This window comes from Ambystoma mexicanum, chromosome 5p (assembly GCF_040938575.1).
Source record: "Ambystoma mexicanum isolate Mex_15411 chromosome 5p, UKY_AmexF1_1, whole genome shotgun sequence".
Taxonomy (NCBI): domain Eukaryota; kingdom Metazoa; phylum Chordata; class Amphibia; order Caudata; family Ambystomatidae; genus Ambystoma; species Ambystoma mexicanum.
This window is the reverse complement of record NC_090930.1, coordinates 1,053,888,930-1,053,906,903: the sequence shown is the minus strand read 5'-3', so window position 1 is coordinate 1,053,906,903 and position 17,974 is coordinate 1,053,888,930. Positions and strand designations below refer to the sequence as shown.

At 47.2% G+C, this 17,974-nt stretch overlaps 1 protein-coding gene across 1 annotated transcript in view; it reads right to left on the bottom strand.

Moving 5' to 3' along the window:
* The window catches only part of CD83 (CD83 molecule), an 80,341-nt gene extending 65,470 nt beyond the window's left edge, over positions 1-14,871 (bottom strand). Inside the window, exons 1-2 of the mRNA XM_069613557.1 lie at positions 14,292-14,871; positions 13,994-14,115 (exon numbers count right to left, since the gene is read on the bottom strand). Coding sequence (XP_069469658.1) covers positions 13,994-14,115; positions 14,292-14,352 — 183 coding nt within the window. The 5' untranslated portion in view covers positions 14,353-14,871. The remainder of the gene's footprint in view (positions 1-13,993; positions 14,116-14,291) is intronic.
* Positions 14,872-17,974: the final 3,103 nt, after the last annotated feature.

Genomic DNA, 17,974 nt, shown 5'->3' with positions numbered 1-17,974 from the left:
CCCCCTCTCCGTGACCTTTAATCTTGCAATTCTCATCTTTGCATTGTGCCTGAACACTGCCACTACACTCATTAAGGTGTCTTACCCTTTTTCATACTGCCCCTCCACCTGGACAAGACTGCCACTTCACATCAAAGTCCTCCCTTCCTTCTTAATATATCAAATTAGTGCCATGATACCTTTGGTGACAGCGAGCTTCATAAATTCTATACTCATCCCAGACACTAGCCACATTTTTAGCTTCCCAAAGCACATCAGAACCCCCCACTTAGCCTCTGCCACATCATATCTCAAAAATGAGTAGGCAGCTCACGGCTGTCCCAATGTTGTAATTAGTCTGCCATGATGTATGCAAAGAATGCTATGGCAGAGTATGGCCAACTGGAAGTTCTGATAGGTGTAGCAAAGCACTACCAAATGGCACACAGAACTACAAAGCCAGCCCTGTGGGAGTTTAGCACTTTACAAATACCCAAGTATACCTAACATATCCCCTATTTCCCAGATATTGCTATCATATGCCAAGGTACTCACACACCATGACAGATGTTTGTTTGTTCACATTCCAGTTTTCCAGGCATTTCCATAATTTGATCATGTAATCAAATAATGTACTATATTGCCATCAAATGCCCAGGTACAACATTTGATAGGAGGAGCCAGGTGGGGAAGGGGGAGCAGGGACTTGCTGCATCCCTTCTGCCCCCTGAGCTCCTTGTGCCCACAACAGGGCAGTGTGGTGAGGGAGAAGGGAAGGGAAGGGAAAGGAAGGAGCAGGGACACTGCATTTGTCTCCCATTTTTTCTATGTTCCAGTGGGAGGGGAGAGCAGAGGTCCTGCTCTCCCTCTACCCACCCCAGTCCACCAATTTGTTTGCGGAGCCAGGGAGCCAGGCAGGATAGAAACAAGGGTGCCGCCTCTGCTATAGCCCTGGCTGATCTGGCACCCAATCCAGGTAAACAGTGTGAGTAGCTGGGCTTTTGATAGCAACACCTAGAGAAAGGCATCAGAGCAGTGAAGTGAGTGAGACGGGAGAGGAGGTCTTCATCCCTGGTCTCTCCTGCCCTGTGTGATAGACCAATCCTCTTACCAAAGGGATGCAGTGCAACCCATCTGTTTGGAGCCAGCCAGAACAGGTGGCTGATAGTAGAACAAGGTGAAGGAGAGAGACTCTCCACACCTCACCATCTGCCACATGTTGGTAAGACCATACCATTTTTTGATATGGGAATTGGGAGAATTGATAGGGGCCCAATTCACAACTATTTGCACTAGAGCAAATCAGGACAAGCCCGGGATCATTCCAGGTGTGCACCTGCTATCTCGCACCTCATTCACAGAGTCTAAAGCTGGAGCACATCTCGAGATGTCCGGAGCATCACTGAGACGCTCTTGAGCAGTTTTTCTTTTTTTATGAATCACATATGCCTATGAGCATCTCCAGGATGCTGCAGGCATCTCCAGATGAGCTACACTGTTAAGCTTTGCAAATTAGGTATTAGGCAGCAGGTGAAAAACTAAGAAGCTTACAGGAATCTCCTCATTACTCCATCGTCCGGCTTCTTCATCATAGTCCTTACTTCATTGAGGTGTCATCTTTCCAGACAGACTCTCCATACCAACCTTTCCCACACCAACATGGACGGTTCTCATGACTGCTTTAGTCCTACCTCCATGTTTATGTATGTTTGGTGCTTTCCTTTAGTCATTACTGTAAGGTCCCTTCCACCCCTACCCTCAGCCTGGTTTTCCCCAAGCTCTACCGAAGAAACGGGTAGGGTGGGAGGTAATCAGGACTTTGACGGGAATGAGCCAGACTCTGAGTGATGAAGATTACCGGTAAGTAATCGGGACATATCCTGCAGTGCAAATGTTTGTGAATAAAGCCCTTTGCATGCAGACCACTCTATGGTGATGGACTTGTAATTAGTCTTTCCTTTGCATGCAATCGTGGAAAGAGAAGACGGTCGTTATGTCTGTCTACATTCAAAGCAACACAAAGGGCCTCATTACGAATTTGGAGGTAGCCATGGCGCTATTAGCACCACGGCTGCTTCAAAAATCGTGTCCGGGTCCGGTCTGGTGAAGTGGGGACTTACCGGGACATTCCGACCTAGGCGGACCCGGTAAGTCCCCATTCCAAATGCCATTCCCCATTCCCATTTGAGCCCCCATAGGGCTCAAAGGGAAGGGGGAAGGCGCTAATAACGGGCCTGCTAATTGCGGGCCCGTTTTTAGCTCCAAGGTCCCTTAACGAGTCCCGTAAAGAACTTTACGGTTCCCGCTAAGGGACCTCGGAATTGGGCGGTAAGGTATTACCGGCACCGTCTCCTTAATGGTGCCCGGTTTCCCTTACCGCCCACCTCGTAATGAGGCCCAAAGTCCGATTTCTGCATTGCCTCTAGGGTTTTGGTATTGCTAGGCATTGAAGCAAAAGATATTCCAGACATTTTAGTCATATAGACAACCAAACAACCACACTATTTGCCCTACAAGAGTATTGTATAAAATAAACAAAAGCTCCTTAATTTTGAGTAGAGAGCTGATTTTATGCATGTGGGGTACTTTACTGTTTCTTGCTGCACGTTAGCTCTATATTAAAACATAGCTCGCATCTTACATGCTTTTGGCGGGTGTCACCTGCCTTGCAATCAGATGACTCACCCGCCAAGCACTCTACACGCCCATTCACTTCAATGGGCTCTCACCCACAAAAAGAAACATTGAGTGGTTTCACCCACCTTGGCGACACAAAAGGCTATTACATAGCTCTCAACTGACATGCTTTTGGCGGGTGTCACCCGCCTTGCAATCAGATGACTCACCCGCCAAGCCCCCTATACGCTCATTCACTTCAATGGACTGTCACCCGCTGAAAGAAAAATCTGGTGTTTTCACCCGATTAAAGGTTGAGCGTTATGAGTAAACCCACACAACATGTAAAAAAAATCAAAGGAGCATATATGTTTACATGCATGGCACTGCCTCTCACTCACTTGTACGTTAGATCACATAGAACTGCCAGTCGGACTAGGGCATGTTCAAGCATATGACTGGTTCTGCCCCAGACCGAATGCCTTTCAGAGTTCTCAGGGGCTTAGCCAGCATTCGTTCTTTGGCAGTCCTGTTTCATGTTTCCCAGGTTCTTTGCAGCTGCTTGTTGACACCTGCAACGCATTTTGCTTTTCCTTTGAGATACGAGTGCACAATAATTGCATCTTTGGTCTGCCCAGGCACGGTTTGTTGTTTTAACCTCGATTTGGACTTAGATAATCATGAATTTTGGGAGTTTAGACATTTATCTAAAATGACATCCCAGAGGTGGGCGATGCTGGCCTGGGTCCATGAACGCAGGCGGGTGCTCGCTGCTTGTTTCTGCTTGTTAGAAAGATGCACCTTTACAAGCTGAAGTGTTCTGTGAAGTGCGGACTCCACCACAGCACCCATGTACCTGCTCCTCTGCACATGAGCTGTCAGTTCTCTCGGCAGCGACACTGTCACCAGAACTATTCCTCCACTCCAACGGAATCTATTATTTCACTTTAATCTTCACTTCTTATGTACCACTGAAACGTGGCTCCCCCACACAAGACTGCCATTCATTCCTGCTGCTCTCTGCTCCCCAGATACACACTTCTCTCAAACTCCCCACCAACATGGAAAAGGCGGGGGAACCAGTATTCTCTACCACTCGTCCTGGTTCCTCTTTCGAACCTATACGTGTTTTCTTCTTTTGAACATCACGTCTCTTTTCTCAAACCTCAACCCATTTTTTTTTCGTATTATCTCAACCCTCCTGGTGCTCTTCTTAAGTTCTCGGATGATCTCCACTTTCTTTTACCAGCTGTTTCTCCCTTACCGCCCCTTTGTGGTTACAAAATACATCTCCCTCCCTCTTTCTCCTTCTGTCCTCTACTTTCCTTTCTCTATTCCTACCAACTTTTCCAATCTCCAACCCCCTTCCCATACTTCTAGCTCATCCCTTGATCTCATCTTTTCCCCATGCACTCCTGATGCTGCTGTCTGAGCTCATTCCTTATACCTCTGACTATTTCTTTCTTCCCTTCTCTCCTGACCTGTCACTCTCTCTACCTCCTGTCTATACATCTGCCACTTTCTCTTGCCACAGGCTGCAGTCCCTTTAATCCATCTACCTTTCTCTCTACCCTCAACTCCTCTCTTCCGTCTATTGACACCTGTTCCACCTTTTTGCCTGATCTGGGTACTCCACTGTTCTACATTATAATCTCGTATCTACACTTGATTCTCAAAATCCTTCCCGCCCTTTTTCGCCTTCACAATAACCTGCACAAATATGGCTATCACTCCCATTTTCCTCCTTGATATCATCACTCTCCAAGGCCGAGCGACTTTGGAAATAAATCTCACCCTCCTACTGATCTTGCTTCCCTCTCCTCTTTCCACTCTTTCTATGACCCCATTCCACTTGATGCTAAAAACACTACTTTTCCAATTTGACTGCCTCCTCCTCTTATTATCAATCTCACCCGTGCCCACCCTACCTCCTCCACCCTTGATCCTCTTGCTTCCTCCTTGATACCTCTGGTTTACCCGCATCTCATGCCCTGTCACACCCATCTTTTCAATCACTCCCTCTCCTCTCCCTCTCCCCTGTGCTCGTATCCACTCCTCATTCGAGCATGTCATCATAATCCAAATTCTGAAAAAAACCCACCCTTGCTATTGCTCTAACGATCATACTATTTCTCTTCTTACTTTCCTCCCAAAACTGTTGGAATGGATCTTCTACTCTCAAGTTACTTCTTATCGCAACCTCCACTCCCTACTTCCTACTCTACAATCCGGCTTCCCTCCGTCCCAATCCACAGAAAATGCCCTGCTTCACTTCACTCCACCCGGCATAGTAAACATTCCCATATTCTCATCCCCCGTGACTTGTCAGCTGCATTTGACACTGTGGCTCATCCCACCCTTTCCTCTCTTCACTTGGCCTTTCCGGTGCTGAACTTCAATGGGTTCCCTTCTTATATTTCAAATCATTCCCTTTCTGTCTTCTGGGCTGGCTCCACATTAGTGTTCCCCAGGGTGCCGTGCTTGCTCCCTTTCTCTTCTCTTTATGTCATTCCTCTCCCTAAAGTCATATCTTCCGTTAATCTTTTCTCTCACTTGTATGCCGATGATTCGCAGCTATTCTTCTCTTTCTCTGCTCCGTCTGACTCTCTTCGTGTCAAAGCCTCTGCCTGCCTCTTTGGTGTCTTCTTCACGTATATCCTACTAAAAACCCAGCTTCTCTTTTTCCCAGCTTCCACGCTTTCTTCCTCTACCTACCCTTGGGGAATAACATTTCCACCTACTTTTCTCCCCTTCTCCTCCTAAGCCAGAAATCTTGGGTAATATTTGATTCATCTCATTACTTCTTTACTCACATCTCCACTGTTGCTCGCACTTGCCGCTACCACCTCTACAATATTCTTCATAGTTTGTATTAAGGTGTATATTTATGTATTGCGAAAATATCCCTGCCAATGCAGTAGAAATCTGTGAATAATGTATGTCGATGAAACCTGTCATCATAGACCGTGAGCATGAAGAATATTTTGCCACAGTATTAATTCATCGTTTTTAGGGGGTCTTTTTTAATTTAAATATCACAATTTTGGCAACTGGGCACAATAGCAAAGAAGAAAGTGTTGACTCGGGTGACCTGCTACTTAATGGAGTTCTTTTAGATTGGCCATTTTAAAGTCGTAAGGGATAACAAAATAAGGTTGAGTACACCTCAGGTGTTGCCATTCGTATCACAGCCAGGATGAATACGAGTAAGTGCAATTAGGAGAACGTTTAAACCACACCACTCTACCTAGGGTGAGTGACATTAGGATTAAAGAGATAGCTAGATGTGAGAAGTGCAGACACCTGACTCTGATCTGATCAGGTAAGGAGTTCAAAGGTATAAGAATTATACCAGACAATCAAGGCTAACATTCCTTTCTAAAGATCGGCATCAAAGCAACGACAAGCACAACCAACATGGAAGAATGGTCGACTAATCCAGTCAATTAATAAATAATGCAACTTTAGGGTGAACAAATGTTTAAAAATAGAGTGTTCAAAAAATGAGATTAATACAAAGTGGAATTTTACAGCTACAGAGAGGTGGGGTAACCTATTGGGGCAACATGTAAGGGGTGCAATATGGAAAGGGGACACGGCCAAAGGCCATGGCTTGTGGGCCCGTTTTGAAAACCTATTGGAGCAATATGTATTGTGGCCACGGCTGAAGATCATGGCCAAAGGCCATGGTTGGGGGACCGGAAGAAAGCTATTGGAGCAACATGTGAAGGGGCCACAGCCGAAGGCCGGGGCGAAGGGTCATGGGCGAAGGCCATAGCTAGTGAGTAAGAAGGAAAGGTAGTGTTTTAAAATATACAGTGGGCACAGCCAAAGGCCCTGTCTAGTGGGCCCGAAAGACATGTATAGCGGCTGTGGCCACCTAATGGGTCCAACAGAAACAAATTGGGGAAACTTGTACAGTGGACACGGCCCGTAAAAACAACGGTATAACAAAACTCTGGAAATTCACTGAAAAAACCCTAGTTAAGGTGCAGTTAAGTTGCACAGATTTTATGCAACAAAACCCTTGAAATTGAGCAGATGTGGGAACTCATGATCAGCTTAACTCAGCGCATTCCCGTTTCAAAGCCCAGGAGCACATACATATTATAAGAGAAGGGATTCGCGATGACATGCAAAATGGCATTATGGGGGACATTGACGGGAACGCGCCGAGTTAAGTTGGTCATGACTTCCCACATCCGCTGAATTGCAAGGGTTTTGTTGCGTAAAGTCTACGCAATTTAACTACACCTTAGCTAATGTTTTTTCAGTGAATGTATATTTATATATATTTCCGGCGATTAGGACCTGGTGCGGGTGCATGGAGGATCGTGGGGTGGATGGAGGATCGTGGGGTGGATGGAGGATCGTGGGGTGGAGGTGGAGTGGAGGTGGGGTGGATGGAGGATCGTGGGGTGGAGGTGGGGTGGAAGGAGGATCGTGGGGGGGATGGAGGATCGTGGGGGTTATGGAGGATCGTTGGGTGGAGGTGGGGTGGAGGTGGGGTGGAGGTGGGGTGGATGGAGGATCGTGGGGTGGATGGAGGATCGTGGGGTGGAGGTGGGGTGGAGGTGGGGTGGAGGTCTGCGGCAGGAGGGGCAGGTTATATTTTTCTTTTTGCACTGTGTTTTATAAATATGGTTACTCTGAATGGCAATACTTTTGTTCCTTTTTTCATATAACCTTCAAGAATTGTAAATACTCAATTTTGTTTTCCTTTTCTCATCCTTTTTTTAAACAAAACGAAAAAATATTTAGCTCTAAATCTTATATAGTTATATTTTAGCAACTTTAAACAATTCTTTTTCTTTTGCACCAATTTGCTGAAGGGCAGATCTGTGCAGAACCTGCAACTTATTTTCCATGCAGCTTGTTCGCAAAGAATTGTGCTCTGAAGCTGTCCGTTTATTTAGGTTTACTTAGTGTACAGGTTTTAAGGGACGATAAAATTATATTTAATAGAGAAAATAAAAATGTTGGGGGGTTTGTTGACCTGGGTATTTCTTGCATTTCTGAGGGCACGGAGTGTAGTCTGGAGCGGTATTACAGGTTGGCCCATGGGAATTATCGCTGGTCGTAGGGTGATCATGTTATACCAGTCCTACCAATTACATTCACGTTTAAGCTCTTCGCAACAATACACATTTAAGCTACCAATGAATTCCTTGCGCCTATCGTCCAATGCCTTGCTAGCTAAGATGCCTGAGCTCCACCAGTGCGATAAGCGAGACTCGATCTTGAACTCAGTCAAAAGGTATGATGATCGTATAGCTAGGGTATGTTATGTTGATTTATACCATACACCGCTACCACCCAGGGGCAGTCTCCAGGCGCTTCATTTAAGATTCCTCCCACTTCGAAGCACTGTAATAATAGGTGTGATTATTACCCTACTTTCCATGCTGCTCAGTTCTTTCTCTCAAAATGAAGCAGAGAGTATGACCCGCTCACATATGAACCTGTGTCCTGCAAGCTGAGCACTGATGTCTGGGGCAGCTCTTAGCTCCTTCGCTGCCTTACTGAATGTATGAATTATACCCTTTGAGGATGTTTACTTTTGACTATTCCTGCTGCACTTTTTTGCATGATATAATTCTTTATGTTTTGTTCTTTTTTTCATTATGTATCTTTATTCGTTTTACTCTGCATTGTTTATGCCATGCCTACTACCTGGCCTGTTGATTTTTTATTTGTTTGTTTGTTGGCGCCCTCATGCCTAAGGGTCAATGGTGCGCGATAGGAATAAAATCAAATCAAACAATAAACATCCATAAGATTGGTCTCATGAAATTCCCCTGAAAAAGTATACCTGTGTCCCGAATCTCATCTGCCCCCAAAAATGGCTAAAATGATGCATTACCAAATGCAGAGCTAAAGAGAGCCAAAGGGCCTCCGCAGGCAGAAAAATAGGGGGGAAAGCCCTCTTCTCAGCATCAGGTTTCCCAAATTTCAGCTGTTGGGTTGTTAAACCAGCCCTGATATGTTATCTTACAAAACAAGTGTAAAGTTTAAAAGTAAAAAGGAGAGCACCTGAGACAAGTCGACATCTCGGCTTGCTACAATATAAAATGAGTCTATGGTTAGTGACGACTCTATGGTTAGTCTGTACGTGACTAATCAGAGAGTCATTTTATATTGTCAGAATCTTGAGACCTGGGCCGGACTATAGTAAATGGGCATGCCCAAGGACTAAGTCCCAGAGGCGGGGTACTGACAGTTATCAGAAATACAATGCATTCGCATGTGGAGACATGTTTAAAGGTTTCAGGTTGCCCGTGCTCATAGCCAAATGGCACTTCAATATTACCATGTATCACCTCACAGCAGGTGACATTGCTCCTTGATCATTTCCCTTGTACGTGTACCCTCGGACATTCACAAACACTCAAACACCAGGGACATCCACATCTGCACAATACACAGCTACCCCTTTCACAAACATCCGCAAACTCATTGATAGATGTGAGCGGGAACGGTCGGTAGCAGTGTTCCACTACTTTTATTTTTTCTTTTTACCATTCCTCTACTTTTTACAACTATATTCACCATTCTATATACAAGATTTATCCTTCATATCCACACCCCTGCACACAACATAGGAGTGGGGTAGGATAGGGTACCGCCACTAACCAACCATACTAAAAAACTCATCCTTCTGCATAAACCTCTCAAACTCTGAACTACACACAACCATATCTGTACAACACAACAAACCACACGCACTTCACTACACCACATCAACGAAACAAAACACACATAGCCTCGCACAACAGCACACGACGGCTACCGGACGAAAAATCACATCTACGCTCAGTGACAAGTGTAAACCGAACTGAAGCTGCCAACAGAACTGTTAGGAAAGATTTCATAATTGTATGTAATTTTCCCTCCCTGTGTACACCCCCAAACTTGTTGCTGCTGTTTGCACACCATTGACTGACTTTGCCAGAGAAGCACAGCCTTCAGCTGCACTCCTCTGGGCTTTCTCCCACTTTTATGGGGAAATTGACATGCCCTTAAGACAGTCAGTACTGGGACACTTTGTTTCCCTTAGTCCTTTTCCCATGTTGCAGCTTTTTGTGCAACATGTAACAACTGTGCAATGTATCTTACCATACAGCACACTTGGGTATATTGTCATTTTCCAAAGGCCCTAGATACTCTCAGTGGACCTATGAACTGTGCAGATGTGTCATGGACAGGACTGGTGGCAGCTATCTTTTCGCATTATTCTTAACCCTTTCCTGCCATGTTAACCGCATTAACCGCTTTTAGCACAAATAGGTGGCCTGGCTCAAAAATGGCCATGCCACAAGTTTCTTTGTCCTGTCCTTTGGCCATCTTGCCCCTTCAACTTCCCCAGGTCGAGCCGACCCTGCTCAGTCCTTATTTGGTCATGCACTTTCCCGCGAAACCCAATGCTTTTGTGGGCTTCTGCATGACTTGTATGTGTGCCTCCAGGATGTGGGCTGGAACGTCTGAGTCCAATACACGTCCTGGGTGCCAGAGAGTCGGGAGTGCCCTGAATGACTGGGACCACCGTGGTCTGTGATTGGTCCACGTATGGAGTGTGTGTTTGTGAGCAGATCTCCCATTGGGTCCTCTTCGTTTTGGCGCGAAGGGAACTTTGGATAAGAGGAGGCCAACAACACCTCTACCATGTCGATCTCCTGAGTTCTCACTGAACAAAGGATCGGATCCAAGTATCCTGCAACTACAAAGCCGAGTTGAGGAACCGCTGGTGACCTGCTGGAAGGTTTGGCACCCTGAACCTGCTGTCATTCCGTGGGTCCCCTCTGCATCTGGTCGTCCTAGAAGGTCTGCGAAGATGCTTCAACCCATTGGAATAGTGGGACCAACTATTCTCGGCACCTTCACCAAAACCTGCAAGTAAGCTTTCTTGGATGTGTCCCTGGGCCAACCAGTGGGCTGACCAGCTTACGCAGGACCTTTGCTCTGTCTCTGCCGTTGTTTTGAGGAGGCCCTCGAAACTTGGTATACTGCTAGCTCTTTGTCCCCGGCACCCTCACACCAAATTTCGTACATTTGGCATTCCCAGCTCTGAAGTGAGATGAGTGCGCCAGGACCTGAGTAAATGCGTATACCGTGTTGCCCTGCCGCGCCAATGTCTTTTGCAAATACGCTGCATTTGTGACCCTCTTGCCCCTGAAGCCTGCTGCAGTGAAACTGGGTCGATTCATCCACCCGGAACAGATAAATCACCACTGTCCCGTTTGGGAATCATTGCTGTAGCTCAGGAACTGAAGGCTGCAGAGACGTCATTTTTGCTGTATTCAAACCTGCAACCCGAGTGGACTGAACAGGCGAAGTTTGGGTCCAAGTGCACCTGGGACCGGTGAGAATTTACAACACTAACCGGTGGCCCCTGGTGCCAAGGGCCCCTTTTACACATGAATGGCCCCTGGGGGCCCCTCTCCTTTCCACTGCTAGTGCAAACTAGCGACTCCATCCCACACTCTGGAACTGCCTCTGCCTTCAAGTGGAGGTCCTCCCGGAATAGTGTGAACTTGTTCTTTCTCGCCTCATACACCTTCCCGAGCTGCTAGAGACCCCTGAAGAGACCCTATTTTGTCCATTGGAACAACTGCGTGCGCTTGAATTGCATGTACTATTGAGCATAAGGCTCCTCTCTTCTTAGGGCTTGGACTGCCTCTTAGTTAGGTGTGTTGTCAATGTAGAAGGGGCCTAAAGGCTATCTGCACTGCCTGTTTCGTTCCCATCTAGGTTGTCGACCTATTTCATGCATTTAACCCCTTTAGACCCCAATGGTCTTGTATATACAATGTTTTGATAATGTTGTGTTGGTTTACTTAGTGTTACTGTGATTCTTTTGCTATGGTCTACGTTATAAAGGCCTTGTAATAAATCTGTCTATATTTTTGATATAACACCTGTCTGGAGTAATTTGTAAGTGTCCTTGCTCTGTGTGCTCATTGAGATCCTTCCGTCACCCTCACCCCTCCTGAGATCTAGTCTTGAATGCCTGCCATAGCTACCCTGATTTGGTCTGGCTTGTCCAGAGGTTACCCTGTTCCAAGAAACTAGGCTGGCCTTCTGAACCTCTGCCCCTCCTGGTCAGAGTTCAGAAATCCATCTTAACAAGAACAGCACAGCTCTCTCACTCTTTTCTCCCGCTCAGTCCAACTAACTTACACCCACTTGCCCTCTTGCTTTACCGTGGGTGGTATAAGAACCTTTAACATAACGTAACATTCTTGTCCCTGAGCAAGTTTAAAGTTGTAATAGGAGCCTTAGTTACTAGCCCTGTTGCAATGTCCCCGCTGAAACACCATGTCACATGTTGCACTATGCTTCCACCTACCCCCACCCCTGCCGAGAACACAGTTCCACTACTTTTTTCGGTACACTTCTATCACTGAGCAAACTGCATGGACAGATACACACATGCACAAAACAATTGCATATATGCCGTCCTGCGGCCTTTGTCCCTCACCGGCACCGCAATCCCAGGTTTCTCCGCGGAGGCTGGAGGGAGGGCTCAAACAGTCATTGGCCACCAAGCAGATCGAACCACAAACCTTTGACAAGCAGGAACAGGGAGACGTTCAGGACCCACTTTACCTGGCCTGGGCACAATATTGGGTGCCATGGTCGGAATCGGTCATACAATTGTCTCGGGCACCAACCAAACAGTGGCCGAGTCACAAATGGCAATTTGGTCCTTTTGTGACAGACTGTTTGAGAAGTGCCCCCAGAGAAGTGTTTGGTAAATTGTGTTGCAGATTGTGCATTTCAACGTGTATTTGTTCAGTGACAGTGGTGAAAACTACTAGCTGCACAGTGAAGTAGCTCATCAAACTGGCCCACTTTAGCCAGATAACTGTCCCACTCTAACCAAAGAAACGTTGAGCATTGCCCTATTACCCTATAGGCCAGTCTGAGCCTGTAGTAGGTAGCATGGGCAAGGAATAGCGCTGCTGGGGTCCTCGCTGGGCTATCGGGGGCTTCCTCACACTGCACCTGTAGCAGTGGCAGTGCAGCACTTCACCGTGCCAATGGCCAGGAAAGCATGTTCACAGGGCATGGTATCAATAGGAATCAGGCCTTTGCATTTGAAATGAATCTACCGTAAAGTCGATAGTTTTCAATCTCAAGACAGGGCCTTGCAGCTGACCCTGTAGCTCCACTCAGGAGAGAACCTCAGGCAGACTCTTGCTGCTAATGAAACTTGGGTTTCAATTGTGCCGGGATCTAATAGGGCTTCCAGCAGGAAGTGGACCAGTCGATCCGTAACATTTCCCTGGCATATCTTATTCAAATCCCTTTAAGAAGCAGCAGTGGAGAAAAACATATTTTTTTACCAACAGACTACTTTTAAATTCGAGATGAGGTGAGGCGAGTAAAGTGCATTCCTATATAGAGAGTCTCCCGCTTCATTGCACAAGGGAGAGTGTGGGGCGGAGGGGGTGCAGGGGGGTGCTTTCCTTATCATTCCTTCAAGAGCATCGACAACCATCGACAAGATGCCACACATGAATGGTGGGTTCTTTTCTATAAAGAAAATGTATGCTCGGGTCCGGATGCATCATATACTCTTGATGGATCACATGAGAGAGCAAGCCATCTGTTCATTACAATGATAATCTAAGTGTGTAACAATGCTTTCTAAAAACGGAAGCCAGGGACTGCAGGCTTGGTGTCCCAGCAGGCTCGGACTGGGCTATAGCGCAATAGGCCCATGGCCGAACCAAAAACACAATCACAAAATGCTGGTGTGGGTCAGGTTTTTGTGGGTCAAATTGAGCCACTGTTCACTGCATTCGCCGTTCATGAGCCACAATTCTAGCCAACTTCCGCAGTTATGGTTTCTACTGTATGCAGTTCCATTTTGTTGGGTTTATGGCCAAGTACTGAACTGCTATGCATGGGCACAATCCCATTTGACTCTTGGAAATGGATAGGACTCTCTAATTGGGACTATTGGTTTAAGTCATAATTGTCCATTCATTCGGCTTGACATATACAGCCCAGTGCCCGAAACGAAAAGTGCTCAGTGATGAATAAAAGCCGCTGTGCAGACATCAAAACACTTTAAAACTATAACTTAAATCACGAAAGATGCATTTTTCTTTTAACATGGTTCATTTGCCATGGATTCAATAGCGAACACTTAAGTACAAAATGCAATCTGTGACATCGCAACAAAACATTTAAAAAAACAGAAAGCTGCACAATTGCAAACATAAATACACACGTTAGAAACGTTCGCACAAAAATTGACATGCAGTTTAAAAAATAATTTCCCTTAAAGAACATTTTGAGGAAAACACACGGCATCTATAGTCTCTGAAACTTGTCAAAAATCAAACAGTTACACAATGCTGGCATAATTAAGCCTAACACTGCTGTCTACCTTATACCACGTGACTTCGGTGTAGCTGACACGAGGGTCGCTCTGGGCTCCGCACGGCAGCACTGCATCTCGTCCACAATGCACAGTCACCTCTGCAGCAGCATGCACCAGGCTCCACCACACTGCAGGGGGGGAACAATGGACATTACAGAGGTCTGTCACAGAGCGCCGCTCGCACGTGGCCCTTCATCGTCTGTTAGATTCCATGCAGGCAGCATGCGCTGGCAGTGGGAACTACTGCACGCGCCACCCACTGGCATGCAAGACAGGCGTCAGAGGCGAGCACAGCCATATTTACCATTCTGTATTATAACCCCCCTCAGCAGCAACCTGGTCCTGAGCATGTCGCCGGCCATCATGTGGTACAGTATGTAGAGTCCTTTCCGAGGCGGTATTCCACACTGACTGACCCGCGCAGCAGAGTAGACTAGCAGTGTGTGTAGACCAACTGGGGACTTCCCAGGTGCAGATGGGGAAATCCCCGCCTTGCTTGCACTACAAAGCGGCGATTCACTTGCGCCCACCCTCTATCCCGCCCCCGGCCGCCGAAGGGGTTGGCGGCCACGCTTCTGTCAGGTAATTCAATGTAAAGTCGATAAAATAGATACAACTTTCTTGGAGAAGTAGCGCCGGTACATGCAGTCGTTCAGGTAACGTGTTTGTGTGAATGAACAAACAAAGGGCGGTCTTGGCAATGGAATCTCCTCAAAGTGCTTCATTGTAGCTTATTTTCTTAGCCTTGATATGGCACAGTTCAAATTGAAGCTCGCGCGCCATGAAGACGAGGTCAGACTGTCAGCCTCGCCAGGCTCTGAAAAGCGCCTTTTCGACACGTACTTCTACTACAACGGGGTAGGTATTGAGACCGACTGTCGATAAAACAGCAGTATATACGCTGCGAAGCGAGAAGGAGAAGTATGCGGAGCAGGGCATTTCGTAGGCGGTGCCAGGAAAGTGAAACTGAAAGTGAGAGCTGAGTAAAATAACTGAAGCAAATCCCCCTGTAATCAGTCCTGTACTTTCCATCCACGTGTTTTAATGATTCCGTGGTGAGCAACACATCTGCTGCTTGTATTTATTTAATTTATTTATTTTTATTTATTGTTCGCTTGCTAAGCGCCCACATAGTGTGGGGAGGGAACAAGGGAGTGAAATATATTACAAAACACAATAATTAATAAGAACAAAGGAGGGAAAAGGAGGAAAGGACAAACCTACTATGCCTTGTGAGTATTCAGAACGTGCAAGTGCATCAAGGAAAAGGGCAGAGGGCGTATGTGTTGGAGAGTTCGGGCTCATGATATGATAGGTTATTTATAACGTGCTTAATAGCCAAAGGTTTCTAAGCACGGACCCAGGGATTGAACCTGTGTTACTCCGTGTCCTCTTGTTTCCAAGGCGAGCACATTGCCCCTAAGCTATCCTCCCGAGACATGGGTGAGGACAGATGTAGTGCTTGTGTTGATGAGTGCTAAAAGGCCAAAGGCAACGTTAAAAGAGTAAGTGCGAACCTCTGAGGCGGATGGTGTGCCAAGGCAAGTGCTGAGGGTAGACAGGAGCTGGGCAGATTGGGTGTGGAAGGTCAGGGGCCCCGAGGATGCATAAGGGCCCCGTACACCAACCACAGCAACTGTGGGATTAGCAGAGAAGAGAAGAAGGGAAGGAGGAGGTAAAGAGGTAGGAGTTGAGGAGCTTCCGGAATTTAAGAAAGTTCTGCTTGAGGCGCAGAGGCAAGGGCAGGCTGTTCCATAGGAGGGAGGAAAGCGATCAACCACATACCCTCTGTTTAGCAAAGTGCTTTACACACAAGGGCCCTCATTACGACCCAGGCGTTGGACCATGGTGCTAATAGCTAATAGCACCATGGTCCATGCCGGTACCGACTCCGCCATGGCGGAATGGGGAACTACCGCCCCATTCTGAGGTTGGCGGGGCGGTAATTCCCCATGCCGCCATTGCCCTTCCCCATTCCCATTTTTGCCCCATAGGGCTCAATGGGAATGGGGAAGGCGCTAAGTACGGTGCCGCAAATTGTGGCACCGTACTTAGCACCAAGGTCCCTTTGCGGGTTGGTTTTTTAACGCCTGCTAAAAGCAGGTGTTAAAGTGCCACCCGCAAAGGGACCTCGTAATCAGGCGTTAAGGGTTTAACGGCGCCGCCACCTTTTACGGCGCTGTTAACCCCTTAACGCCTGGGTTGTAATGAGGGCCAAGGTGTTGGTGCCAGAGGAACAAAGTGGTCTAGAGGGAGAGTATTTAGTAAGATAAAATTTGAGATAGTGTGGTCCCCGGGCCCAGACAGCCTTATGGATGATGCAGAGGGATCTGAATTTAATCCGTGTAACAATCAGGAGCCAGTGAAGACTTTTTAGGGCAGGAGAGATGCAGTCCATGGGTTTAAGACCAAGGATAAGTATCGCTGCCCTCTCCTATTCTGGATTTGCTGAAAGGGTCGCAGAGTGGAAGAAGGTAGATTCAGGAGGAGGCTATTGCAATAGTCAAGGCTAGCTAGAACCAAGGCTCGGGATTGAGCCTCTGGGGAAAAGTGAGAAAATGGAGAATTCCTTTGAGACGGATCAGCTGAATGTGGGACTTCTTGACAATGTCATGAGTGTGAGGGAGGAAGGAGAGAGAGGAGTTGAAGATGACTCCAAGGCTTCTGGCTTCAGAAGAAGGAGCAGGGGGAGAGCCCAAGGAGAAAAGCCAGAGTGAACGGAAGAAGGAGGGAGCAGGGGTCCCAATAGGAAGGATCTCAGTTTTACAGGCCTTGAGGCAGAGGTTGTTGGAGATGCACCAGGACTGGATGACAGATAGTCAGGGAGGATGGAGGGTTCAAGAGGTACAGCAGGAAGTTTGAAAAAGAGATGTGTGCCATCCGCGCAACATTGGAAGGAGGAGATGAGGCATGCAAGCAGGGCAAGTTAGATGTTAAAAAGCTAAGGGGAGAGGATAGATCCCTGGGGGACACCACAGGTGGAGAAGGAAGTAGGAGAGGAGAAGGTGCCCAAGATGACTTAGGAAGAGCAGTCAGTAAGGAATGATGTCAGCCAGTCCAGTGCCTGTTCCGAGATACCAAAGGTATCATGTAGCCTTTGTATGAGGATGGAATGGTTGACTGTGACAAAGCCAGAGGAGGGATCGAGAAGGATGTGGACAGAAGGGGAGTTGGAGTCCAGAGATGTGAGCAGTTCTTCACATGTGTTCAGAAGAGCAGTTTCCATGCCTCTGGATGCTCGGAATCCAGATTGATGGTCATGGAGACCATCAACAAGGTCGGTGTGTGAGTTGAGTTGGGTAATGCCAGCTTCTCCAACAGCTTACCCAGGAAGGGGGTGATGGAAATAGGGCGGTAGTTGGCAGGGCATGTAGGGTCTGTGGAAGGTTTTTTCAGGAGTGGGCGCACAAGGGAATGCTTAAGGGAGGAGGGGAAAGATCCAGTGTCAAAAGAGTGATTGCAGAAATCAGAGAGTGCAGGGGCAAGAGCGCCAATGTTATCCTTGATGGTTCTGGATAAACAAGAGGAAACCTGTTTAGGAGAGACCTTCATGGAGCGGACAACTCTGGTAACTTATTCAGGTGTGACAGGGGAGAAGGAGGAAGGGGAGGGGCCAAAGGAGGCAAGGGGGTGAGGCATGTTGGCTAGCAAGGGAGTTCAGGATGTCCTGAGTTTTGGTGGCGAAGTGTGTGGCCAGTGCGTTTCAGAGGGCCTGGGAAGGAGAAGGGGAGGAGGAGACTGCAGAAGGGTTGGCTAGTTCCCTGCAGATCTTGAAAAGTTCAGCCGTGTTGTTGGATGCACCGGAAACCCGTGCCCATATGTCGGCTCTTTTCTTGGCGTGGATGGAGAGTCTGTATTGCCTTTGGTGCAGGCAGCAGGCCAGTTTGTCAGAAGGTGAGCCTGAAGTTTGCCATTTCCATTTCGCTGCCCTACACTTTCGTTTCAGGGCTGCAAGTTCGGAGTCGTACCAGGTGTTACGCTTAGATG